Genomic DNA, 25,596 nt, shown 5'->3' with positions numbered 1-25,596 from the left:
CTTTTACTTAATGGTCCTCTGCCTGTTTTCCCTAATATCCAATGATTTATTCCCTCAGTTTTTTTCTCCCTACTCAAATAGAATCCCATCAGAAAGTGCATACCTTTCCTTAACATTCTTTCAATTACTCTTACCTTGTTTCTTTTTCTTAGTATGTATGCTGCCACTGATTATATATTTATTATCAGTCTCTATGTAGAATGTGAACTCTTTGAGAATTGAGACTTCTGTAAATTCTTTGTTGTGTTTCCTGTGCGTTTTTAATATTACTGAAAGCATATTACTTAGGCTAAACTATGGTAATTTTCATGTACCTAGGGGATAACATGCCCTTTCTACAAAAGTTAAATGCCAAAGCTAATATTTTTTTAAATTAACATCTTCTATCTTATTTAGTCCTTTAGCTCGGTTGTTATTCCCACCAAATGATGATCACACATTAAAGTTCTTATATGATGACAACCAACGCGTTGAGCCTGAATGGTACATTCCTATTATACCCATGGTCCTGATAAATGGTGCTGAAGGAATTGGTACTGGATGGTCCTGTAAAATTCCCAACTTTGATATTCGTGAAGTTGTAAATAACATCAGGAGACTGATGGATGGAGAAGAACCTTTACCAATGGTAACTATTCAGAGTACCTTAGTTTCTCTTTGATTTGTTAAGAGGACACAAAAGTATTTCATATTTTAGTATTAAAAGTATTAATTAACACTGTTGTAATTTCTATACTATTTCACATTTAGAAAACATTGTTTTATTTGTTTTTAATATCAATTTAGCTTCCAAGTTATAAGAACTTTAAGGGTACTATTGAAGAACTGGCTTCAAATCAGTATGTGATTAGTGGTGAAGTGGCTATTCTTAATTCCACAACCATTGAAATCTCAGAGCTTCCTATCAGAACATGGACCCAGGTACGTAGTTGGATTTCTTTCTCCCTGAGTGATATTTGTGAAGTTGTAAATAACATTGATTGGAGGAGGGAGGATTTTTTATTTACTATTGTTTATTAAGTATTCAGGAACCTTTGTTTTAGAAATTTATGAAAGAAATCTTTCTTTCTTTAGACATACAAAGAACAGGTTCTAGAGCCCATGTTGAATGGCACTGAGAAGACACCCCCTCTCATAACAGACTATAGGGAATATCATACTGATACCACTGTGAAGTTTGTTGTGAAGATGACTGAAGAAAAACTAGCAGAGGCAGAGAGAGTTGGATTACACAAAGTCTTCAAGCTCCAAACTAGTCTCACTTGCAACTCGATGGTATGTCTCATAATGTGAGAGATACATGTTTCTGTGTTTATGAAAGATTATATCCATGTAAAATTTTAAAAAAAAACCAGTATCATAGACTACTCTTCTGTTTTTTTAATGAATAAAGTAATTTCTCTGAGGCTATTTTAGTAAAGCTTAACCTACTAACCTAATCCTGGCTCTAATCTTGTTTTCTAGGTTCTTTTTGACCATGTAGGCTGTTTAAAGAAGTACGACACAGCACTGGATATTCTAAGAGACTTCTTTGAACTCCGGCTTAAATATTATGGACTACGAAAAGAATGGCTTCTAGGAATGCTTGGTGCTGAATCTGCTAAACTGAACAATCAAGCTCGATTTATCTTAGAGAAAATAGATGGCAAAATAGTCATTGGTAAGTTTCTGGAATAATAACTGCGTATTAAAACTGTAAGCATGCTCAAGTTTTTAAACATTTTTTAATGTTTGTAATGGAGAAAAGGCACAAAATACATTTAATTCAACTGATTGCTTAGATTGATATCCTTTTCAAATACATGATTAGATGGTAATAGTTTGAGAGAGATTCGTTTTCTTAGATTCATCATTTTGAAATTTAAATAGGATTGATTAAATAGTTGATATTTAAAAAGGAAAATAATTGAAACTAGAAGAAGGCCCTGTCTCTAATAGAAAGGGAATAAGGGAGAAAAGATGAGGATCAGTGAAAGAGAGGAAGACCCTCAACCAGATAGATTGACACAGTAACTGCTGCAATGGCTGTAGTATGTCAGCAAGTGTGAGGATGGCACACAATCTATTGTCCATATATGGGTGCTACTCAACTCAGCAGCACCTAACAATGAGAGGCAGAAAAGATTTTAAGTGGCTTTAAGTAAATTATATCCTCAAGGCTGGAGAATCTAATGCCTTAAGGGTCTTTTTTAAAAGAAATTCTAGAGACAATTAAGAATTAAGTCATGGTTTAACTGACCAGGAAGCAAATAGTTTCGCCTGAAGCTGAGGTAAAAGTAGATTTTCAAGAAATAGCTCATTTTGCTGGCAGATGTCAGCCTAAGATGTCATACCGAAGGCGAGAAGATGGTAGCGGCAAAAAAGATGAAAAAGAATCGACCAACTTATAGCTTCCAACTTGTCATAAGTGGAAAATACGTGCTGGGGTACAAGCCTACTCTAAAGATATCAGGCAAGGAAAAGCCAAGTTGGTCACCCTCACCAACAACTGCCCATCCTTGAAGAAATCTGAAATAGAGTACTACACCATATTTGTCAAAACTTGAGTCCATTACTACAGTGACATAATACTGAATTGGGCAGGTGATTCTGTTGTTAGAAATGTGCTAAAACAGATTGGTGAAAAATAAATCATGTAATATTTTTCTTCACTAAAATTGGTCAGTTTGTTTTGGGTTTTGTTTTGGTTTGGGTTGTGTTTTTTTTTTGTTTGGTTTGGTTTTTTAAAGAAATAGCTCTGGCTAGGGCAAACTAAAGAAATAGGGAAGCTAGATAATTTTTTTTTATTTTGTATGCTGTACCATCAAATCAGATCTGACTGGTACAGGAGGATATTGTTCCTCCTTCTCCGGCAGAGCATCTGGTGGATTCGAACCGTGTACCTCTGTGATTGCAGTGCAGCTTCTTGCCACTAGGCCACCAGAGCTCCCTGGAAGCTAGATAATTTTAATGGTTATGGTAACACAAACTAAATTCACAGCCATCAAATCCAACTCATAGTAATTGTCCATCACCATGAATTTCTGAGACTATGAAGCCTAAACTAGCTTTATCTCCTCAGAGAAGCTTATGAATCTAAACCACCTTTTTCTTTTTTCTTTTAAGTTAAAACCTTTTCATTAGTATCCCAACACATAGCAATATACCATCAAGGTTTCTGAAATGCATGTTAGTGGTAATTCCAGAAGAATTTTATGATACTTCGTAACATAACTACTAATAGTTAAATGTTACAATGAAATATTATGGATCTTTTAAAATTACTACATTAACACTCTAATTTTACAGATATTGCTTAAGGTAAGGGTAAAAATGAGTGATATGGAATATGTCTCAAAGAAAAAAGGTAAATGTACTCAATTGACTAGAATTTAGGAAACATTAAACTTAACAGATACCTATGAACTAAAAGTCACCTGTGTGACTTGTTGGTGGTACTCTTTCTATAATTTCCTGTTGCCATTGAATCAGAGTTGACTCCAAGCAGGTTTTCAGAGGCCATAAGTTACGTTAAGAGGAAATTGCTCATCAAATTGGAACAACCTGCCTTTGGGTTGACAGAGCGACTCCTTTTCCACTAGGCCATCCATACTACATTCAAGTCATTATATTCTCAAGAAATATTGGAAGTTCTAATTCTCTATAAAGGGCGCTCTAGAGGTATAGTAAGAAGTTGTGCTTCTAAGTTCAAATTAACCAGCTGCTTCACAGGTGAAAGTCGACATTTCATGCAATCGAGGCCTCTGAAAACCCACTGGAGAGTCAGCTATGATTTGGTTCCTACTCTATAGCAATGAGTGAGTAGATATTGGAAGAGTTCGTTCCCACAGAAATGAGAGTGAGAATTTCATCAAAAGAGATCTGGTTTTGGATGGATAACACAATTTTGTTTAGTGTTATCCTGTCAAATCGGAACTAACCAATAGCCAACACCCCAGTGATTTTTAGAGGCAAGAACTCACAAGGGAGGAGATTGCCTGTCTTTCTCCCACGGACAGAGCAGCTAGTATCTTCAAACTGCATGGCTTTGGTATTGCAGCGTAGCTTCTTACCACTAGGCCACCAGAGCTCCCTAAAATCTAGAAAGTATAACTGGTAGAGTCATCTTTTCTTAAAAACAATAAAGCTTTTAATTGAAATCCTTTAGAGTCTTAACCTCATTTATGATGTGACTGCCCCTTTGTGGTGATGTCTGTTTGTCAGTGTCTTAGGGGAAGGACCAGGAAGTAAAACAGAAAAGATTTACTTTTCAATTTTAAGTGAATACAGTAAAACCTTATTCCTTCCCTCAAATTCTGCCATAAACCATTCTGTTTACATTTTTTTAAACAGAAAATAAACCTAAGAAAGAACTGATTAAAGTTCTAATTCAAAGAGGGTATGATTCGGATCCAGTAAAGGCTTGGAAAGAAGCTCAACAGAAGGTAATCCTTTGGCTAACATTTTTCTCTGTTGCTAAACACTGCATAACATAACATCTCTGGTATCACATTTCCTACTAAAGTTATAATTCTCCTGTAGGTTCCAGATGAAGAAGAAAATGAAGAGAGTGACAATGAAAAGGAAACTGAAAAGAGTGGCTCTGTAACAGATTCTGGACCAACCTTCAATTACCTTCTTGATATGCCACTTTGGTATCTAACCAAGGAGAAGAAAGATGAACTGTGTAAACTAAGAAATGAAAAGGTAAGTTGTTGCATGCCATATGTTGCTTCCTTTAGTATTCAAATAGTAAAAGTAAGAAATGTAGTCCTACTCTGTATGAGAATGCTATTTGGTACGTGTACATTAATTCTTATGTTTCTTAATATCTTACAAAGGAGCAAGAGCTGGAAACATTAAAAAGAAAGAGTCCATCAGATTTGTGGAAAGAAGACTTGGCTGCTTTTGTTGAAGAACTAGATGTATGTAGATTTTTTCCTTTTGAAGTAACTTGTTCTAGATTTCTACATTAATCTCAGGAAATTTCATGTTTTGAAACACAGAGTGCATATAATAGGCATCAAATATAGTTAGAATACTAATAAATTATACTACCTAGAAATTTTTTGGCCAAGGAAAGAATAGAAATTGTTGATTTTTTTTTTTTTTTTCACTAAGAGAAGGATTCATTTGGACTAAGAAGATAAAGTATAAACATGGAGGAAAACAACTCCAGTTCCTCGAGTTAACTTTTTTTAATTTTTTCCTCATTGAGGCATTTATTTGCACTGTATATTACATTCCTAGAAAAAGAATTCCAGAATTTGTTTTTCCTGTGTATCTGCAACTGATTCCTCGTGGTCCATGATACAGTGAAACCAAATAGACTGGTGGGAGCAGGTGATTCTGCCACTTTTCTACATCTTTGAGTTGCAGTTGCACATCAAATCTGGGACTGATAATGTCACATATGTTTAATCTGCCTGTGAGATTAAGAACAATTTTCCCCACTGTCATCATCAGTGATGTCAAATTTACCAATGTTGTCATGCTTCGACTTCACTGTTAGAAACTAAGCTATGACTTTGGAGCCTGTCCTGGTGAGATCCTTTTGAGAGTGTTAACCAGGACGTTCATGTGCACCATTGTGGTGGCACAGAAAGATGGCTGAAAGAGGAAGGGAGGAGCCAGCTCATGGAGTTACCACCTCAAGTCAATTTTAAAAAGAACAAAGCCAACTTTGGAGCTGTTGTTATTGTTGTTGTTAAGTGCTGTCGAGTCGCAGGCAACACTTGGGTGTCTTTCATCCTCTCTCCATAGGGTTTCCGGAGGCAAGCTATTATGGAAGTGGATGCCACTCCTCCTTCCAAGCTTGTTTTGGGGAGCTCCACCCCATTCTCTGTCCACATTGGGTAACCGACCATTAATGCATTTGACACATCAGTGTCACAGAACTTTGGAGCTAGCCAATCATATTTTTGGAAGATCTTTAATTCCCTAAATTTTCTTACTAGTGTTTGTTAATATATTTTAATGTAAGAAATAGCATTTAATTTCCCAAATTAAGCCACAAGAGTTAAGAGACAAATTCATATTGGCATATTTTATTGTGGATGTTCAACACACTGTGTGAATTGGTTGAATAACTGTACATTACTGATATCCTTTCTTTTATGAGTTTTCAAAAAATTACTTTTCTTCATTTCCCCTTTCTATTCTCAGAGAAGCTAAACAATAGAAACTCCCCTTTTCAGAGTATATTTTATTAGATCTTCATAACTAATAGACCTAGTTATGGGACAGTTAACAAAATTATCTACAAACGTAATATGATGGATTTAATTCTTGTCTTCTATAAAGCAATAGTAATTATTTTGATATCTTTTTTACCTTATAAGCTTGCTTTCCTTATATCCCCTGCGTAGATTGTTGAAGCCAAGGAAAAACAAGATGAACAAGTTGGAATTCCTGGAAAAGGAGGGAAAGGAAAGGGGGAAAAGGCCCAAATGGTTTAAGTTTTGCCTTCTCCATCTGTCAGAAGAGTCATTTCCCGAGTGACTATAGAGATGAAAGCAGAGGCAGAAAAGAAAGTTAAAAGGAAAATTAAGGTGATATTCTTGAAAATATTATATTTAAAATATTTTAAACATCTCCATTTCAAGTTGGACTTTTTTTATTTAAAGGTATTCTTGATAAAATTAGGAATTAAATATAAATTATCTTATCCTAAATAAATATACATATCTCACACATGTACATACATTTGACCATATATTAATGCTACTCTAAATATTTTGACAAAATTGGACCATTTTTGTTTTGTTATCTTTCAGAGTGAAAATACTGAAGGAAGTCCTCAAGAGAGCAATATGGAACTAAATGGTCTGAAACAAAGATTAGAGAAAAAAACTAAAAGAGAACCAGGTAATTTAAAACATTTTAAGGAAAACAGTATAAAAATGAGACTAGATTGTTGCCTAATACATTTTACATGGGTGTTCATTACGTTTTTCTTGAGTACCTTGGAAGTAGGTTATGCCTAACAAATGCTTGAGCCTCTCTAATGTCTATGATCTTTGATCCTTTTCAGCAGAATTTACCTGGTAATTAAATGGTTTTCTCAGTAAATTAAATAGAATTAACCATTCTGTTAACAGTTGGGTGTTCCTTTATTGTGTATCTACTGATTTTTACTCAGAAGGTTCTGGTGTCACCTCTGTAAAAGCAACCATTGTAAACATTTAGTACAGTTCTACACTGACACATGGAGTGGCCATGTGTCAGAAGACTCATTGGTAACTGGTAATTATTTATAACATCTTTGCTGAGAAATCCGTTCCATAGCATAAAATTTACCAATACTGTATTGTTGCCATTTTTCATAACACATCACCCTACAGCCTTATACCTAACAGTCCCCGTGCTCAAATCTCAACTTCCCTTTCCACCAACCCTCGATGCCTAACCTAACTTTTCTGTCTTTATAGATTTTTCCTATTTTTTTCCTATTGTGAATATTTCATGTAAATAGAACTGTTCAATATGTGGTATTTTTTGACTGATTTCTTTCATGTAGCATGTTTTCAAGTCATCTGTGTGGCACTGTATATGTTGTGTTTTATTGACAGATAATATTTCTTTATTCATATTTACTCATTCATCAGTTAATAGGCCTTTGTGTTATTTCTACTTTTGGGCTATTATAGAATGCTGCTATGAACATTTGTGTGTGTATTTTTTGTGTAGACTTAATTTATCTCTTAAATATATGCCTAGAAGTAGAATTGCTGGATTATATGATTACTCTATTTAATTTTTTTTTCTATTTAACTTTTTGAGAGAAAAACTGCCAGGCTGTTTTCTAATGTGGCTAACTCATTTTATATTCCTATTAATAATATTTGTGGGTTCCAGTCTCCAACACCTTGTCTATTATATGGTAGCCATTTTAATGGATGTGAAATGACATTTTCTTGTCATTTGGATTTTTAGGTCTCTGTTATCTAAGAAAAATACTGTAATGGTTATAAACACTCACTGTTGATTGAAAGGTTAGAGTTTGAATCTAGCCATTCCTAGAGGAAAACTACAGCTATCAAGTCCATTCAAACTCAGCAAGCCTCCACAGGGGCAGATCTTTACAGGAGGAGACTGTCTCTCTTTCTCATAAAGCAACTAGTGGATTCAGGCTAATGACATTAACAGTGTTACACATTATGACTATGCCACCAGTGAGGTGGTGGTAGGACCAGGCGATAAGGTCCCATTAAGGCTAAAATTGTGGCCATAGGCGCACAATGAATCAGACCCAACTTGATGGCATACCATAGCATTTGTTAATGAGGTTGAGTATCTTTCTATGTGCTGCCTATATGTAAGTCTTTAGAGAGTTTTCTATTCATAGTTTTTGTTCATTTATTAATTGGTTTGTCTTTTTATTATAATAAAGTTCTTTATGTTTGCAATTACTTGCTATGCATCAGAGAGCTGGACAATGACTAGGGATGATAAAAGGAGAGTTGATGCCTTTGAGCTGAGGTGCTGGAAAAGATTATTGAATAGCCCATGGACTGCTAGGAGAACAAGCAAGTTCATCCTGGAGAAGGTGAAACCAGCCTGCTCCTTGGAGGCAAGGATTCTGAAGCTCTGTCTGACATACTTTGGACATGTTGCCAGGCGGGATCAGTCCTTGGAGTGGGATGTCATGCTTGGGAGGGTGGTGGGACAGCGCAGGAGAGGAAGACTCTTGATGAGATGGATTGATTCAGTCACGGAGTAATAGGGATAGGTGTGTCAGAGGCAATAAAATTGGCAAGGCATAGAGCAGGGTTTAGGGCTGTTGTACATAGGTTCGCTATGAGTCGCAGGCGACTCAATGACACATAACAACATTTGTTATCAGATACATGATTTACAAATATTTTCTCCCTTTTTGTAAGTTTGGTTTTTGTTGTTTGCTCATTTTTCAGCTTTTCAATTCTTGTATGTATGAGATTTGAATGAAAGTTTACAAAGCATGTTAAGTTTTCACTAAACTCTTCATATATATCTTTTATAATATTAATTTTCAATACCTACAGTGTACCTTTCCCATTTTCTCCCCTATAATTCTGATTTCTATTAAGCCTTCTATCCTACTCCTACCTGTTTTCAAGACTTTATCTTTGGCCAAAGGCGTCTCTTTTTTGGCGCTATTCAGTTAGTCATTCTAAAGTGTAAATGACTCCTTGGTGTTATTGTTCACATAATAGATCTCTCTGTTGTTTAGCTGAAAGTTGACCCACAAGAGTGAGTTTTGTACTAAGAGCCATAGTCTTGAGTTCTAGTGAACCAGTAAACCTAGAACTTTTTTTTTTAATTGTCCTACATTTCCTCCTCTCTGTCCAGTATCTTCTACTGTGATCCACTTTGGAGTGGTGAGTGATAGTATCTGCATCATCTATTTTTCTGATCTCTGAGTTATCTTTTCACTTAATTGATAAGATTCTCACCACTGGGCCAACTGGCAGCATTATGATACATGGTGAAGAGATTGAGGTTGTTAACAGCTTTAGTTTGCTTGTTCCACAATCAACGCATTTTGAGGTACCAGCAGCCAGGAAATCAAAAGTTTAATTGCATTGGGAAATTCTGCTGTCAAAGACCTCTCTAGAGTACTGAAGGGCAGTAACATCAGACTGGAGATTAAGGTGTGCCTGACCCAGGCCATAGTCTTCACAATTACTTGCTATATATCAGAAAGCTGGACAATGACTAGGGATGATAGAAAGAAACTTGATGCCTTTGAGCTGTGGTTCTGGAGAGAGTGTTGAATATATCATGGACTATTAGGAGAACAAACAGGTTCATCCTGGAGATGGTGAAGCCAGGCTACTCCTTGGAAACAAGGATTCTGAGGCTTCGTCTGACATTCTTTGGGCATGTTGCGAGGAGGGACCAGTCCTTGGAGAGGGACATCATGCTTGGAACGGTGGAGGGACAGAGAAAGAGAGGAAGACCATCAATGACATGGATTGATTCAGTGACTAGGGTAATGAGGGAGGAGTGTCAGCGAGCGTAAAGTTGAACACAGGATAGAACAGGTTTCAGGGCTATTGTACATGAGGTTGCTATGAGTTGCAAGTAACATAGTTGACAGCATGTAACAATAAAAACCTTTGAATTGTACAACTCTTACTCACTAGACTACCAGAGCTGTTAAGAATATATAAATATTGATTCCTATCTCATCAAGGTACCAAGACTAAGAAACAAACTACCTTGCCTTTTAAAGTCATCAAAAAAGGAAAGAAAAGAAATCCCTGGTCTGATTCAGAATCAGATATGAGCGAGAATGAAAATAACTTTGAAGTCCCTCCACGAGAAATTGAGCCACGGAGAGCAGCAACAGGTATGAAAAAGTAATGAGTATGCCAGTTATGCTACAATATATATAAAGTCTATGGATCAAGTGTTTTTCCTACTATCCTCTTTGATTCTTTGCATACATGTTTTAACAGCAAGACCCAAATACACAGTAGCTTTGGACTCAGAGGATGATGTCTCAGATTTTGATGAAAAAAGTGAGGATGAAGATTTTGTCCCATCAGATGCTAGTAGTCCACCTAAGGCCAAAGTTTCCCCAAAGTGAGTTAATACTGGATATATTCTTTGTTGCTTGACACATTTAGACATGTTTGACATTTAAACTGTAAATAACAATATATTATTTTTCTGTTTCAGACCTACTAAAAAAGAACTGAAGCCACAAAAAAAGGCCAAATTAGGTATGTATTTTACATGAGAGTCGCTATGAGTCAGCTGCGACTCGATGGCACTTAACAACACCACCACCTGCTTTACTGAGGCATTCAGAGCACAGACTGGATTCTAATCCTTGTTACATTATTAATTATGTAACATTAGGCAAATCACAGCTGTCCTGGGGCACATTTTTTTCATCCTTAAAATGAGAAGATGGTAATATTAAATGTTCCACATTGATTTGGAGACTAGATGTGCGGGATTCCTGGTAGCATAGTGGTAAGCGGTGCTGCCAATCCAAATGCAAATGGTTAAAATACACCAGCTGTTCCATGAGAGAAAAATGAGCAGTCTCCTCCTGTACTATTTGCAACCTCTGAAAACCCACTGGAAGTTTAGCTATGAGTCATTCCTAACAGTGCATAACAATACATGTGTTTTATAGTTAAAGGAATTGGCAGGTTTTCCCGATCAGTCATGTATTCCAGGAAGGCCATGTACAAGAGGAAGTATTCTGCCACTAAGTCTAGGTTGAAAAGAAGGAGAAAGTTTTTGCTGCACTGTCACAAAAACCACTTGGCACAATAAGAATAGTAGCACCAAAGTCGTGTAAACTTTGCAAAATACCTAAGTATGAAGGCCTAAGCAGCTTTTGAGCCACAGCAAACTTCAGTATGCATGTGAGAAAGCTGTGCTCTAGCATCATTCTGGGCACATTCTGATCATCCTCACAGGGTACACAAAGACCAGAGAGTTGTTTTCCCAAAGCAGCCAGAATAGTGACTTGCTACTTGTGGTTTGGCCTCTGACCCTGAATCAAGTTTCCCTGCAGAAAACACACAAGAAATTTTTCATTGCCACCTCCACTAAAGTTGACATCAGTGGTATGAAAATCTTAAAATATCTCACTGATGCTTACTTCAAGAAGCTGTCAAAGTCCACTGACACCAGGAGGGCAAGATCTTCGACATAGAGAAGGAGAAATAAATTACAGAGCAGCACAAGGTTGATCAGAAAGCTGTGGACACCCAGTTTTTGCCAAAAACCCGAGCCATTCCTCAGCTCAAAAGCTGCTTGTGTTCTTTATTTTCCCTTATCAATGGAATTTATCCTTGCAAATTGACATTCTAGATTTCTTGCAAAGGAGTTAAAGAACCCTTGAGTTTAAAAGGGGGCACTGGTGGCCTAGTGGCAAGAAGCTACACCTCAATCCAGAAGGCACATAGTTCGAATCCACCAGCTGCTCTGTGGAAGAAGAATGAGCAACATCAACAAATTAAAAATAATTCTTGGACTTTTACTAATTTTGATCAAATTTTCAACTTAAAATTTTCTATGATAAGAATATTAAGGATTATATCTCACCAAAGAAGACATTCAGATGGCCAACAAACACATGAAGAAATGTTCAAAATCCCTATTCTCTAAGATATGCAAATCAAAACAACTAAGAGATATCATCTCACCCCAGTAAGAATAGCAAAATTTAACAGAGCAGCAAACAACAAATGCTCATTATGTTACAGAGAAACTGGAACCCTATTTATTGTTGGTGGGAGTGTAAAATGGTGCAACCACTATGGAAGGCTGTATGGTGATTTCTAAAAAAAGTTGCAAAATAGAAATACCATTTGACCCAGCAATTCCACTACTGGGAATATACCCTAAAGAAACTATAACCGCCACCCAGGCAGATATATGCAGATCCATGTTTTTTGCGGCTTTGTTCACGATAGCAAAGAGTTGAAAACAACCCAAGTTGCCCATGAACAAATGAATGGATAGAGAAGCTCTGGTATATTCACACAATGGAATACTACACGCTACATTGAAAAACAAGGAACTCATGAAATATTATACAAAAATGGGTGACCTTGGAGGGCATTATGTAAAGTGAAATATCTCAGTCACAAATATTGCATAGGGCCTGGCCACTGTTGTTAAACAAGACTGACATTGGGTTTGAGGAAAGACTGAGAAAGGGGATAAATATACTGACGAAACAGATGGGAGAGAGAACTGTTTAAAAGGGATTTATGATTAGGTATTATTGTCATGAGAGTCCAGAATGAAGGCTGCATAGTAGAGTGGACTTGGGGAGGGATTGTATAACAATGAAAGAATCTTTTATTTTTCAAAGAGAAGAGCAAATTGGGGGGTGGGGCAGGGAGAAAAGTGCAACAATGAATGAATGGAAACCCTAAGTCTCTGTAAACTTTCATCAAAATTAATAATACAAAAAAGAAAGTGGGGGGGGAAGAATATTAAGGATTATATCAAGTCAATAAGCAGGACTGTCCTTCCAAGATGATAGAAAGAGAAACCGTTTTCTACTAATTTTCCAAAATACTGCTTTTGAAAGTAAGTGTAGGTCCTAGCTTTAAATATTCCAGACAAGTCAAAGTTGGTCTTTGAGTAAGAATTCAAAGAACAGAACAAATAAAGCAGAAAGTTTGTTTTCATATTTAATTTTTATGTACTATTTTTCTTTCCATCTGGAGGAATGGACCTTGATGATGATGATGATGATGACGACAACAAGGACAAGGAGAGTGTACCACTTTCTTCAAGCGAACCTGTTGACGTTGATTTACCAGCTGAAACTGAAATTATAAACCCAGTCTCTAAAAAGAATGTCACAGTAAAGAAGACAACGGCCAAAAGTAAGCTTAAATTTTTTGAGATGGGTTAATAGTAATTGGAGTTGGAATAACTACCTGCCACAAATCAATTTTAATTTTTTTATTCCTCAAATTCAGTATTAGTGTTGAAACTAAATCATTACAAATAAAATCAATTCCTTTTACATAATTGTAATCAAAACTGATACTTAGAACATCTAAAACTACCATGTTTCTTAAAAATGCAAGACATTTAAGTAGATTGAAAAGATTTAATATAAAATATGGGTCTGGGGGATGGGTGGCTGCTTAGGAATATTCTTTTTCTACTTTATTTTCTGCTGTATTAGATTGTCTTTTACATGTCAAATACAAACAGCAGGTTGATCAGAAAGTTCACATTGAGAAATTCCATCTAAGAGTGGTAATGATGAATACTTGTGTGACTTGCAGGTCAGTCTTCCACTTCTGCTACAGGCATCAAAAAAAGGGCTGCACCAAAGGCAGCCAAAAAAGATTCTGGCTTGAATTCTGACATCTCTCCAAAAAAGCCTGGTCCTGTCAAACCCAAAAATCCTCGCAAAAGAAAGCCATCTACTTCTGATGATTCTGACACTAATTTTGAGAAAATTATTTCTAAAGCAGTGACAAGCAAAGTGAGTATCCTATTCATCCCTTTTTTTGAACCACATAACCAGCCTTTGTTGTCAATAATTGGGCAGACTTTTAAAGAAAATTTTCAATTTCATAATCCATTAGCTTTTAGTGTAGTAGTAACAAAGTTTAGTATACCATTACTTGGTCCATGGGGAAAAGTTGCCTAAGATTTCTTTTTTTTTTTTTTAAGTGTTTAAATATCTTTATTATTTTACAATTAAGTCAAAGATTTCTTAAACTACTTAGTTACAGGTAAGTTCTTTGAACTGTACTGGTGATACGTTTTTTTATATTCAAATTACACTGTCAGATTTACAAATCCCTTGGGCATTTTTTCTCTTTCAGAAATCCAAGGGGGAGAGCAGTGACTTTCAGGTGGATTTAGACTCAAATGTGGCTCCTCGGGCAAAATCCGGACGAGCTAAAAAGCCTATCAAATATGTTGAAGAATCTGATGAAGATGACCTGTTTTAAAATGTGAGATGATCATTTTATTTGGGTCGTCTCGAACCCAATCTTGGTTTTAAAAAGCTGTTATTTTCACCCTTCTGAGTTAGTCTGGAAGATATTTTCTTGTCTTGAATCATCAGAGTGGAGTAAATAGAGCCCAAGTTACCCTCATAATATTTTTTAATGTTGTCATGTATGTAAGGACATTAACATTGTGGTTTTTTTCTCTCTGCTAGGTCTGTTTTTAGTCTGTCTGTCTGTCTTTAAAATCTGATTGTAAGTTCTAGACTAGAAAAACTTGTGTGCTTACTTCAGCTAGTTTGTTTATTCATTATTAAGATAAAATTGAATTCTTTGATTTAGCATTGGTCCCTTTACTACTTTCAATGTGCAAAAAATGAACACAATCAATTCTCTTTTATCTTACTCTTTTAAGTAGTTCTTCATTGGGTAGAACATTGTAATTCTGATACAAATACTCCCTGTTCGGAGTATAGTGTGCTTATGAAAAATTGCTCATAGCCTTCAAATATTATAACAAAACCCACCTTGATTCTACAACATAGTCAATAGAATGAGGTAAATTGGACCTATCATACGACTCTCTCAACTCTTGACTTGTCCCATTGGGCTGCCTCTAAATCTACTAATTCTTGAAGAGCACCAGATTACAGAATAGTGAAGAATTATTAATTGGCACACTTTTGCTATCTTCTCTTGGATCTTACATTTCCCATCAATGTCATGCTCAAAAGTGAACTGTTATACCCATCTTGTGACATCTCCATAATTCAACTTGTGAATCTTAAGACTGTAACTATATTGTTTTATATGTAACTTCAGTGTTATCAATGTTTTTGTAAATATGTACTTTGTTTTTTTCTATTTGTATCATTCCAACAATTTTGTACTTAAATAAAAGGTAAAAATTATAACTCATTGATTGTCCTCCTCATTTTTTGTCCCTGTAATGTACCCTTTCCTTACTCCAAAATAAAGCTTTCTCCACTTCATATGTTCCTTTTAAATTCTAGTGGGCCTGACAACCCCTAACCACAGTGATAGGTCTGAGAAATGTGCACTATAACCTAATTGAGGCCAATCAGGTTTGTCTGAGATTTTGTACATGTGTAAGAAAAAATTTTTCCTTTCAAAATGTTTTACATATTGTTATTCTAAAATCCCATAAACAGAATTTTCTAGTTGGTGTTAAATGTTTGTCAGCTCAGTTCTAACTCAAAATATCCCTATATAACTATCCTGTACCATCCTCAGCACAGCTACTATCTCCTTGAGGGTCTTCCACTGTTGCTAATCTTCTACCAAGCATGTTGTATGTCCTTCTCCAAAGGCTGAGTCCTCCTGATAACCTGCCCAGAGTGCAGGGGATGAAGGCTTACCATCCTCATACTTCCCAGCATATTTATTTCTTCTTCTAGATTCCACAGAATATTCACTTCCCGTTGCCAATACCATAATTCAAAGCATCATCTTTCCTTATTCTGCATAGCAGGCAACTAAAACTACCATGGCCTGTGTCATGTGCATCTGAGTCTTCAAAGTGACATCTTGGCTTTTCACATTTTAAAGAAGGCGTTTACCGCTACTTGCCCAATGTAATCATGTCATATGATTTTCATGGGAGTCCAAGTAAAAGTAAATCTGATTCTTTGATATTTGTATTTGTCTAGTGAGGATTTCTCTTTATGTTGAGATGTAATCCACACTGAAGTTAAAATAATTGGTATCCATTATGTGTTTAGCTCCATTTTTTAAATTCATTCATGTTGTATGCATGACTGGCCATCTATCTATCTCCCTTCTTCAGAGAGCTGATGGTGTATTTGGAATGGCAAAGAGGCAGGGCCTTGGGTTTAGCAGCACAACTTCCTATGGATTACCCCACACCAGTTTTTCACTTGTTGACTATTCTATTGCATGGACTTGTTTATCCACTCACCTGTTCATGGGGAATAAAGGAAGCTCAATCCATAGGTGATTGGTTTTCTGTTCCCAGTAACTTTCCAGGGCCTTCCCCCATGGCAGTCCTTCAGACCCAGAAATATTAGTAAGGGGGGGGGGGGAATAGAAAGGAAGATAGAAAATAGAACTTTTCTTTATATGTCACCAGTGTTAACATACTAGGAACAAACAAGTATGTGTCTGCACTTGTCCATCTGTGTTCAAATGACAATGGCTGCAGCACAACAGGCAGTTGGAAGAACCAGGGTGAGGTGTCTAGGACAAAGTCTGGATGTGAACCAGGCAAAACAGGCCTCAACCAGGCTTCAGGAGTAGCCAAGAAGGGGCCTATGTCCCTGCCAGCTCTGTAGAGCATCAGTGACACCCTCTTAGCACTATCTGGAGAGAAGGACAAGCCCCAGAGACTGTAGTCTCCTGTGCAGGGCCTTGTGGCAGCAGGAACTGAGAACAGTAAGGAGCGACTGTAGGCTCTCCACCCATCACCCACCATAGCCCACCACTCCCCTCTTTCTAATTTCACAGTCACACAAGCCTGATGGTGTTTTTCCAGGCTGGTTGGCCTGACTCAACAGGAATTAGGGCTACAAGGGTGGGGACAGGACCATTCCTGGGCAAAAGATAGATGCCCCTGAACCCTCATCGCTGAGGGCAGGGAACAGTTGTCCGGAATATGGAGGCAGCCACCCCACATCCTGTTTTGGGGGCTCTAGCACGTATTCTTTTGTTTGGACTTTATCCAGGGTAGTTCCCCACCCCTAACCCACCAGTCTCACTCCCAAGAGAACTCTGCATGAGGGACCAGGCTGGGGAGGGGTTCCCTGCACACCCAGTAAGGATTTATTTAACCTAATTTTTCCATGTTGGAAAGGGCTCCTTTGCCATGGGAGGTGATGGAGCACACCACACTCCTGTAGCTGAGATGACGTGTTATCAAGGTGGCAAGGCCTGGCCCTTTCCCTCAGGGAGGGCGGGAATGGCTGGCCTTTCAGCACCACCCCCCAGGTGTGAGGCAGGACCAGTTACTTACTGGCTGTATACAGGGACAAGAGGCTTAGACTGTGAGACTCAGTTTCCCCAGCTGAAGGCTATTAAGAGCATTCAATTCATTTGTGTGATAGCTCAACACAGCCTGGTTCAGAGCAGGTGCACAGGTGAAGGGGCAGGACTGTTCCCGTTGGGCACATGGAGAGTCAAAACTTCCCAACCTCAGAGGATCCCCTTCCTGACCACTCAGATTGCCACTGGTCACCTTAAACCCCTCTATAGGGTAGAGTCCACCATGTAAGACAGTTATGGGTAAAGAATTCTGAACTTTGAAGGGTCTTTTTCTAGTTAATTTTCATTATAATATACTCCATACTCATAATACAATACATAGGGAAACTAACAGAAAAGCAGGAAGAAGCAAGTTTTCATTTACCCATCAGGGCAACCACTCTTGGTACCTTAATATTTCCATATGGAATTTTTTTTCTGGGTGTGGGGTTTTTCCCTAAATGGCACAAACAATTCATACTGGGCTACTAATTTAAAAAATCAGCAGTTCAAGTCCACCTGGCGAGACCTCAAAAGGAAGGCCTAACAATCTTCCATTAAGAATACAGATAATATCCTTAGCATTAAGACTGAGCTGGAAGGAAATCAGGCAATCCAACCTTTTCAGTTAGCAAATGAGACTCAGGCCCAGAAGAGCTAAGTGGTTTCCCAAGGTCAAATTAGAGGCAGAGCTGGAACCAGAGCCTACTAAATGTTGAGATGCTTCTTAAAATAACAATGCTCCTAATGTCAGCGCTGGACCTCCTTCCAGCCTGTCCTTTGGAGAGGACAGTCAGTTAACAGAGCATCAGACTTCCCAGTTTGGGACATTTATTGGGAGCAGAGCTTCCATGCATGAACTCTGAGGTGCTCTGAATGTGGTCCTGGTTAATCCAAACCCAGATGGACACAGCCATAGGGTGGAGATGGATGAGAAAGGTTAGCAAAGGTTGACAAGGGGTGTGCCCTGTATCTATCCCCTAGGGTGGAGCCAGCTAGCTGGGTCACCCTGTCGCTTTAAGAGAAGGGGGAGAGCTCTACCCCCGCTCTGCTATCCCATCCTGTCATCCATCCCAGCCAAATCCGAAAGGGAAAATGAAAGAAGACCAGGAGGGTCAGGTCCCAACCATCTCCTGAGTCCCAGCACTCTACTCTTGATGCCCCAGACACAAGCAGCAGGTGAGTGCAGGGAGATGAGGGTCTGGGGATAGCAGGGCTGTGTTGACCTGTGGGGGGAGGGATGAGGGAGACTAGGGGGACTCCAAGAAGGAGATGGAAGAAGGCTGAGCCCACATTCCCACCAGTGGCTGGGACTCCTAGGAAAAAGGATCTTAACAGACTTATGGGACAGTAAATTGTGGCTCTACCTGTGTCAGCCTCAGTCCTGAGAGTTCATTACAGTAAGAAGAGCAAGAGAAAAGGTCAGTGGAGAAAAGCGGTCTCCTGGCCAGCACCCTCCCAGAGGCATCAAGTTGTGGGGGTTGGAGCCCTGGGATAGTGGACAGCATCATTGAGCACATAGTAGTCTCCCCTAAGCGTCCACTTCCACAGTGAAAGTCAGGGGCTGTTGATGTTGGCAATTCCTTCCTCAGAATCTGGGATTGGGAATCCCCGGATCTAACCAAGCAGGCCCATGGGTGTCTACTAAAAAGTCAGGATGAGGCTTCTCGGCTCCTTCAGGAGTTAGGGACCCACATTTTACTATAACCTCGGAGCCTCTTACCCCATTAACACATTGGCGCACACAAAATCCCTGCTAGCTGACCTCCCTACTTCCCACTCCCCCTTTCGCCCCGAAGTTAGACGTGTCACTCCGAGAGCCTGGGCCGGGGCCGTCTCTGCTCTGTCCTGGTTCCTGATTTCCTGCGCTGCGTGTCCCCAGCACCATGGGGGAGTGGGCGTTCCTGGGTTCACTGCTGGACGCTGTGCAGCTGCAGTCGCCGCTCATGGGCCGCCTGTGGCTGGTAGTTATGCTGATCTTCCGCATCCTGGTGCTGGCCACGGTGGGCGGCGCGGTGTTCGAGGACGAGCAAGAGGAGTTCGTGTGCAACACCAAACAGCCGGGCTGTCGCCAGACCTGCTACGACCGCGCCTTCCCGGTGTCCCACTACCGCTTCTGGCTCTTCCACATTCTGTTGCTCTCGGCGCCCCCCGTGCTGTTTATCATCTATTCCATGCACCAGGCTGGCAAGGAGCCGGGCCTGGCGGAAGCGGGCGGCGGGGTCACCGAGGCAGGGCCGCCGTGTGCCCGCGACCGCCCGGGGGGTCCCTGCGCACCGTGCGCTCAGCGCGCCCACCGCGCGCGCCGCTGCTACCTGCTGAGCGTGGCGCTGCGCCTGCTGGCCGAGCTGGGCTTCCTGGCTGGCCAGACGCTGCTCTACGGCTTCCGCGTGGCCCCGCAGTTCGTGTGCACCGGGCCGCCGTGCCCGCACACGGTCGACTGCTTCGTGAGCCGGCCCACCGAGAAGAGCGTCTTCGTGGCCTTCTACTTCGCCGTGGGGCTGCTCTCGGCGCTGCTCAGCGTGGCCGAGCTGGCCCACCTGCTCTGGAAGGGCCACCCGCACGGCCAGGCCCCCGGCCGCGCGCCCCACGCTGATGAGTGCGACAACCGCTGCAACCGCGCGCACGAGGAGGCCCAGAAGCTCTTCCCGCCGCTGCCACCGGCTCTGCCCGCCCCGCGGCCCGGCCCGGTCCCCTGCGCCCCGCCTGCCTACGCCCGCGGGGTGCAGCAGAACGACGGCCAGGAAGGCAGCAGCCGCAGCAAGGCGTCCTTGGCCTCCAGCCACCAGGACCTGGTCATTTAGAAGCAGGATGCCACCACCCTCAGAGCAGAAGTAGGAAGTGATCTACCCAAGATTGTTCTCAGGACCCTGCCCTTGCATTCAGGCTAGCAGCATTCAGGCCCCCTGAGCAAACAATGAGCCAAGGCTGCTCCCTGGCACTGACCGGGATGCAAGGGAAAGGGGCAGCAGGAGCGCCTGAGAGAGAAGAACAAGAGGCAGAGCAGAGGGAAGCGGGGAGGACCTCGCTTTCCTAGGGACAAAACCTGCTGTGATACCAGCATCTTGGAGTTACTACCTATTCAGACAGGCATGGACACGTGCGTCTCTTGGACGAGGAGCTCAAGTGCGCACAGGCACCTCTCTAGCGCTCTGTGGGCTCTGGGTGAGTGCACGCGGGCACCTCTTATCAGCTCTGTGTTGTGTGCGGTCACTTGCATGGCCCTATGAACTGTGTGATCTCTGCTGTGCACCACGAAGTGGCCAGAACCCCAAGCCAACAGCACCCGCAGCGCCTTCCCTCGGTCTGTACTGGGCAAACCCGGTGTATCTGAGGACTTTCCAGAAGAGCTTGCTGGTCCAGGACCCCACACGGGGACTGGGCGGGTCTCGAGCCTATAGGGTCTGTGAGCACCATTCACTCTCCACCTTGTGTCCTTGGAGGGAAGCCTCCCTTTCCATTAAGATGACTGGGATGGGAGGGAGGGCAGGGCATTCCTCCTTTCTCTCTGCCATCTGTATCTTCCTGTCTTGCTGTCCCCCTAATCTAAACATGATTATATCCCTGCCATCCTCAGCAACCTCCCCACAAAACATAAACTCTTGACCCTGCCTCACCCTCCGGCTTACCACACTCTCCCCCCAGACATCCAGAGTGGTCTTCCGAGCGCCTCATGTCCTTGTCCCATCTCCTCCTCACCTCATTTTTCAGTCACTGTCCACCTGCACCTCTGGTCACCAGAGCCACAAGAGCTGGTTGCCACGCTCATTTTCGCCCACACCATCTCCTCTGTCCCCTATCACAAATGCCTCTTCCGTGGCTTCCCTCCTTGTGCTTACACAGCAGACAGGGAACCTTTCTAAATACGTCCACTAGATGAGTTCTGAGACTCTTGATTCACAGCAACTTTGTTTAAAAAAGAAAAACACAACAGAAAAGAACCTGTTCTTTCCCACACCATTGTGATCGGTAGGTTTGGTCTAATGCTGGGGCTGCTGTGTCAGTCCTTCTAAGGATTCCTTTTGCTTTCACTCTCCCTCCCGCAAACATGACATGTTTTCGGAGTTTGATCTTTCCTGAAGAACACTGGAGTCTTGCCATCCACATATTCCTAAGGAAATCCTGACTGTGGCCCAAATGGTCAGTATTGCAGTGCAAAGACCTGCTCTACAGCAATGAATGTCCAACAGGGAGGCAACCTCCTACCCAGACGTCCCATGGCACCATTCCTAGGTGGTGCGTTCTAGCCATGCTCCCTGTTTACACCCTCTGACTGACCATCGTACATAGAAAGACAACAAAATTCAGGGAGCTGGCTGGTCCTTAGTGGGCAGGGGCTAGGAATGCCAAGACATCTGCTGCACTAACAACACCTCGCTGGAAGATTTAGAAAGCTCTGGTGCCCTAATGGCAAGAAGCTGTGTTCCAATCCCAAAGGCACACAGTTTGAGGCCACCAGCTGCTCCACAAGAGAGGCTAGACAATCTCCTTCTGTGCTTCTAAAAACCCACCAGAGGGTCAGCTATGGGTTGGTTCCATGTCAACAGTACATGCCACTAACACAACTAGCTACCCAAACAGTATAAATCCTCTATTTCATTACCTGAGCCCCAAACCGGTTTTTTTTATAAAACTCTAAAATTTGAGATGCTTTGATGGGACAGGCTCAGGTTCACTCTCCATTGTCCAACTCATTGTCATCAACCCAGAATAGATTCATAACTGACCCTCCTCCAGCAGGTTTTTAGAGGCTGTAAATTGCACAGGCCATCTGCCTATCTTTGTCCCTCAGAGCAGCTAGTGGATTTGAACCACCTATCTTTGAGTTGGCAGCACAGTTCCTTACCCACAGGCCACCATAACTGCCTTCACTATACATTGGATGTACCCAGTTTTAAGTTTACAGTGCCCACCTACACCTCTACTCTTAAAATTCCTAGAATTCTTGTACAGAATGAACTTCAACTTCTTTTAACACAATTGTATCCATTAAAAATGGAGCTAGGCCTCCAATTACTCCATCCTCCCTGCCATGTCCTTGTGCCCAAGTATTTACATATTTACATTATCAAGTACTTTTAACTCTCCACAACACTGATTTTTGAGAGCACGTGTATAGGTAAGTAGTATTAGAATTTTACTTGATATTGTTAAAGAAGTTATTAAAACCCTATAGAAAACCCCCTGTAACACATGGGGTCACCTGAGTCAGAATCCGTGGACAGCAATGAACAAAAAGAAAGGGGAGGAAGGGAAATTAAAAAAAAAACAAACCCAGACTAGGGCTCCCTCCAGTCTGGGGAAGGTGAGGCTATAAGCGAGGAGCTGAGGCCACCTAGTGGCCAATAGGGAAACCACAGGCAGCCTCACCACGTGCCCGGATCTCAGTGCTTTCAATGCTTCTTCTGGACTGGGTGCTCTGGCGGCTTAGTCTAAAGGATTGTGCTGGCAATGCCTCATCACCTATCCCCACCTGCCACTGACTTAATACTGTGTGCCTTCGGACAGGGGCACTGCCTTCCCTGGGCCTTGAGGTGCAGCTGAGGTGCTGGAGACACTAGCTGGGGCCCCTCTGCACCTCCTGCACTCACTTGTCTCACAGGTAGGTCCTCCTGAGCTCCACCCTCTTCGCAGGCTGCCCACGGGGTGGCCCTGAAGCAAGGCAGACTCTCTGAAGGCAGGAGGATGGATAGTCCAGACCAGTCCTGTGAACTGGTTAGACAGCCACTAGCCAGGACCCCTTCCCCATGCCCCCACGGCTCCACACCAAGAAGGCCAAGTCTAGGGGTCACTCCCAGACTCAACCTCAGGCTTCCCAAGGGCCTAGAGTTCTCCTCTCCTGTCCCTAGACCGATCTGTTAAAACCCAAGACCCCAGGCTTGGCCAGGGCAGACCTGCCTCTGCCCAAAAGCTATCTGAATACCCCAACCCAGAAAGGCAGGCCCAAAGGCAGTGTGGGGGTACAGTTGTCAAATCCTCTGCCATCAGTGGCCCAGAGCCCACTAGGATGGCCCCCATCCCTAGCCCCCTGCCCAGACGCCGAGAAAAGGGGCCGAGGCAGCGAGGATCCGAGGCGCGTGTAGAATAAATATAACTTTATCCAGTAGATCTCAGCGGAAAGTCCAACAGTAACAGGTGCACCACCGAGCTCTGGTGGGGGGGGGAGACTCCAACCCTGAGGGGGGCAAGAGCAAGGCAGAGCCAGCCCCCCACCAGCCCAGGAGTGCAAGAATGAGGGAAGGAACCCCCCCTACAGGCCCGTCCTGCGGGGCAAGGAGGGGTATGAGTGTGTGGAGACAGGGCTGGGCCAGGGAGATAGAGGAACTAGGGCCAAGTGTCTGTCAGCCCATGCGTGGGTGTGCGTGTGTGTGTGTGTGTGTGTGTGTGTGTGTGTGCGCGCGTGCGCGCGCGCGCAGAGGGGCCTGTGTAGGGTGCTGGTGGCTGTGAGGCTGGCGGAGGGGAAGCTCCTGGACCCTGGGCTGCGGGGGAGCTCCTAAGTGGAGACAGCCCCCTGGGAGACCAGGCAGCGAAATCCCCTATGCTCCTCAGAGCCCCATGTGTGAGCCAAGGCAGATGCCAAAGGCCAGGGTCTCCGCCTTCGAGGGACTTCTGAGAACTGTCCACACCCAGTGGTTAGGCTGAGGGAAAAGGGGGCTGGCTGCTTCCCTAGCCATGGAGGGGAGGGCAGGCCTCGGAAATTAGGACTTCACAGTTTTGAAGAGAAAACTGAGGAGAAAAATGCTGAGGAGAAGTGAGGGGGCACAGGGGCGTGGAGGGTGAGGGGAAGCCCCTGTGAGCCACCCCCTCCCCCAGGTCCCGACCCCTCCAGCTGTGATCTGGCTCCCTCAATACACAGCACAAATTCCTTCAGTATAAATGTGCTTAAAATGAAAAGTCTTATTAAAAAAAAAATCAAAACAAAAAAATTAAAATAAAAACAAAACCAGAGAGAATTAATACCTGGGGGTTGGTATGGCAGGGTATGTACAGGGGGGCGGCTCCCCACCCCTGGCCCACCCCCTCTGTCACCAACCAAGGCAGGGGGGAGAGGGTCCCCAACTGGGGAGCAATGGCTTGTGAGTTCGGAGGATGGGGAGCCAGGTCCTGGCATTTGCTGGTGATGAAGATGTGGCAAGGTGGGCAGAGGGGTGTCTTGAACACAAGGCCCCCCGGCGTCCCATCCAGAGGCCCAGGACCGGGGGTGCTCACTCAGTTCACCGCCTTGCCCTCCAATGCCAGCCCATGCAGCAGGAGCAGTGGGTCCATCACACCCAGGGCCTCTGTCCCAAGAGTCACAGCCCCTCCCACCCGCCCCCAGGGAAGGTCCCTGGTTCTGTCTGGGAGGACAGTGGGAGCAGGGCTGCAGGGTCACACGGTTGGTGGAAAGGCAGAGAAAAGCCAGGGCACGGGGCACACAGGTGGTCACGGGGAGTGGGTGGCCGGGCTGCTTCTGTTTGAGCTGGGGCTGAGGCTGGGGCTGCAGCTGCCTGGTGGAGGGGCCAGGCCACCCCCGTCCCGTCCCCTGCCCCCCTGCTGTCCACCCAGGGTGTCCAGACCCTCTGAGTTCTCCAGCATTTCCTGGATGAGAGGTGGCATGGAGCCTGGGATCTCCATCTTCAGCGTGATCACCCGCTCAGCTCCTGCAGGAAAGGAGGAGGCAGAGGTCAGCATGCCCACCCCTCCCAAGCCCCCAGGGCTACGAACATCTGCTTCTATCACACGCCTGGCTCTCTGACACAGCCAGATCCTTCAGACATCTTAAGTGCCCAGAGCAGTGGGATAAGGTGGTTCAGACTGTGGGCACCCAGGTCAGACCAGCTGTGTTGCTTAGCCTACTGGTTTGTCCCAACAATTCCAGACACCCTACGACCATCCTCACAGCTCAGATGAACTCACTGCAGGGTCACATCCTTAAGTACCATGCCACAGTGACCGTGCCTTCCAGCAGGCAAGCACAATGTCCCCCAGGACCTGGGGGCTCTCTGGAAGCCTTTGGCCTGGGCACACATAGCAATGTGTCTGGTCCAGAGGAGCTGGACATTGTCCTGGACACAAACGTGGTGGCTCAGATGCTGAGGGGCACACAATGGGCAGTGGTCCAGGTTTGGGGCAGCTTGCCCTGACGCCAGGTCAGAGTGCTTTTCCTTGGGCATGCACAGGGCCGCTGGTACATACACACAGCTTC

The 25,596-nt window shown here is 42.9% G+C and overlaps 3 protein-coding genes across 5 annotated transcripts in view; 2 read left to right on the top strand and 1 right to left on the bottom strand.

Annotated features, from left to right (window-relative positions):
• Positions 1-14,417, top strand: part of TOP2A (topoisomerase (DNA) II alpha 170kDa) — a 33,388-nt gene extending 18,971 nt beyond the window's left edge. The window contains 15 exon segments of the mRNA XM_006889418.1: positions 397-628; positions 787-921; positions 1,075-1,275; positions 1,465-1,660; positions 4,333-4,424; positions 4,522-4,686; positions 4,821-4,904; positions 6,348-6,530; positions 6,756-6,846; positions 10,157-10,322; positions 10,426-10,548; positions 10,645-10,688; positions 13,167-13,328; positions 13,740-13,942; positions 14,289-14,417. Of these exon segments, the coding sequence (XP_006889480.1) occupies positions 397-628; positions 787-921; positions 1,075-1,275; positions 1,465-1,660; positions 4,333-4,424; positions 4,522-4,686; positions 4,821-4,904; positions 6,348-6,530; positions 6,756-6,846; positions 10,157-10,322; positions 10,426-10,548; positions 10,645-10,688; positions 13,167-13,328; positions 13,740-13,942; positions 14,289-14,417 (2,206 nt within the window).
• A 4,880-nt stretch (positions 14,418-19,297) lies between these two features.
• GJD3 (gap junction protein, delta 3, 31.9kDa) lies at positions 19,298-20,215 on the top strand. Its single transcript, XM_006889480.1, has one exon. The coding sequence runs from the start codon at positions 19,298-19,300 to the stop codon at positions 20,213-20,215; it is 918 nt and encodes a 305-aa protein (XP_006889542.1).
• Positions 20,216-24,288: 4,073 nt separating this feature from the next.
• The window catches only part of RARA (retinoic acid receptor, alpha), a 45,453-nt gene continuing 44,145 nt past the window's right edge, over positions 24,289-25,596 (bottom strand). For 2 of the 3 annotated variants that reach the window (XM_006889415.1, XM_006889416.1), the window contains one exon: positions 24,289-25,051. In XM_006889415.1, coding sequence (XP_006889477.1) covers positions 24,834-25,051 — 218 coding nt within the window. In that variant the 3' untranslated portion in view covers positions 24,289-24,833. The remainder of the gene's footprint in view (positions 25,052-25,596) is intronic. The other variant, XM_006889417.1, reaches the window with a different exon arrangement.

This window comes from Elephantulus edwardii, unplaced genomic scaffold, assembly GCF_000299155.1.
Source record: "Elephantulus edwardii isolate Elephantulus edwardi_28Jun2011 unplaced genomic scaffold, EleEdw1.0 scaffold00077, whole genome shotgun sequence".
Classification (NCBI taxonomy): Eukaryota; Metazoa; Chordata; class Mammalia; order Macroscelidea; family Macroscelididae; genus Elephantulus; species Elephantulus edwardii.
Note: the sequence above shows the minus strand (reverse complement) of the source record. Positions and strands in the feature narration are given on the sequence as shown.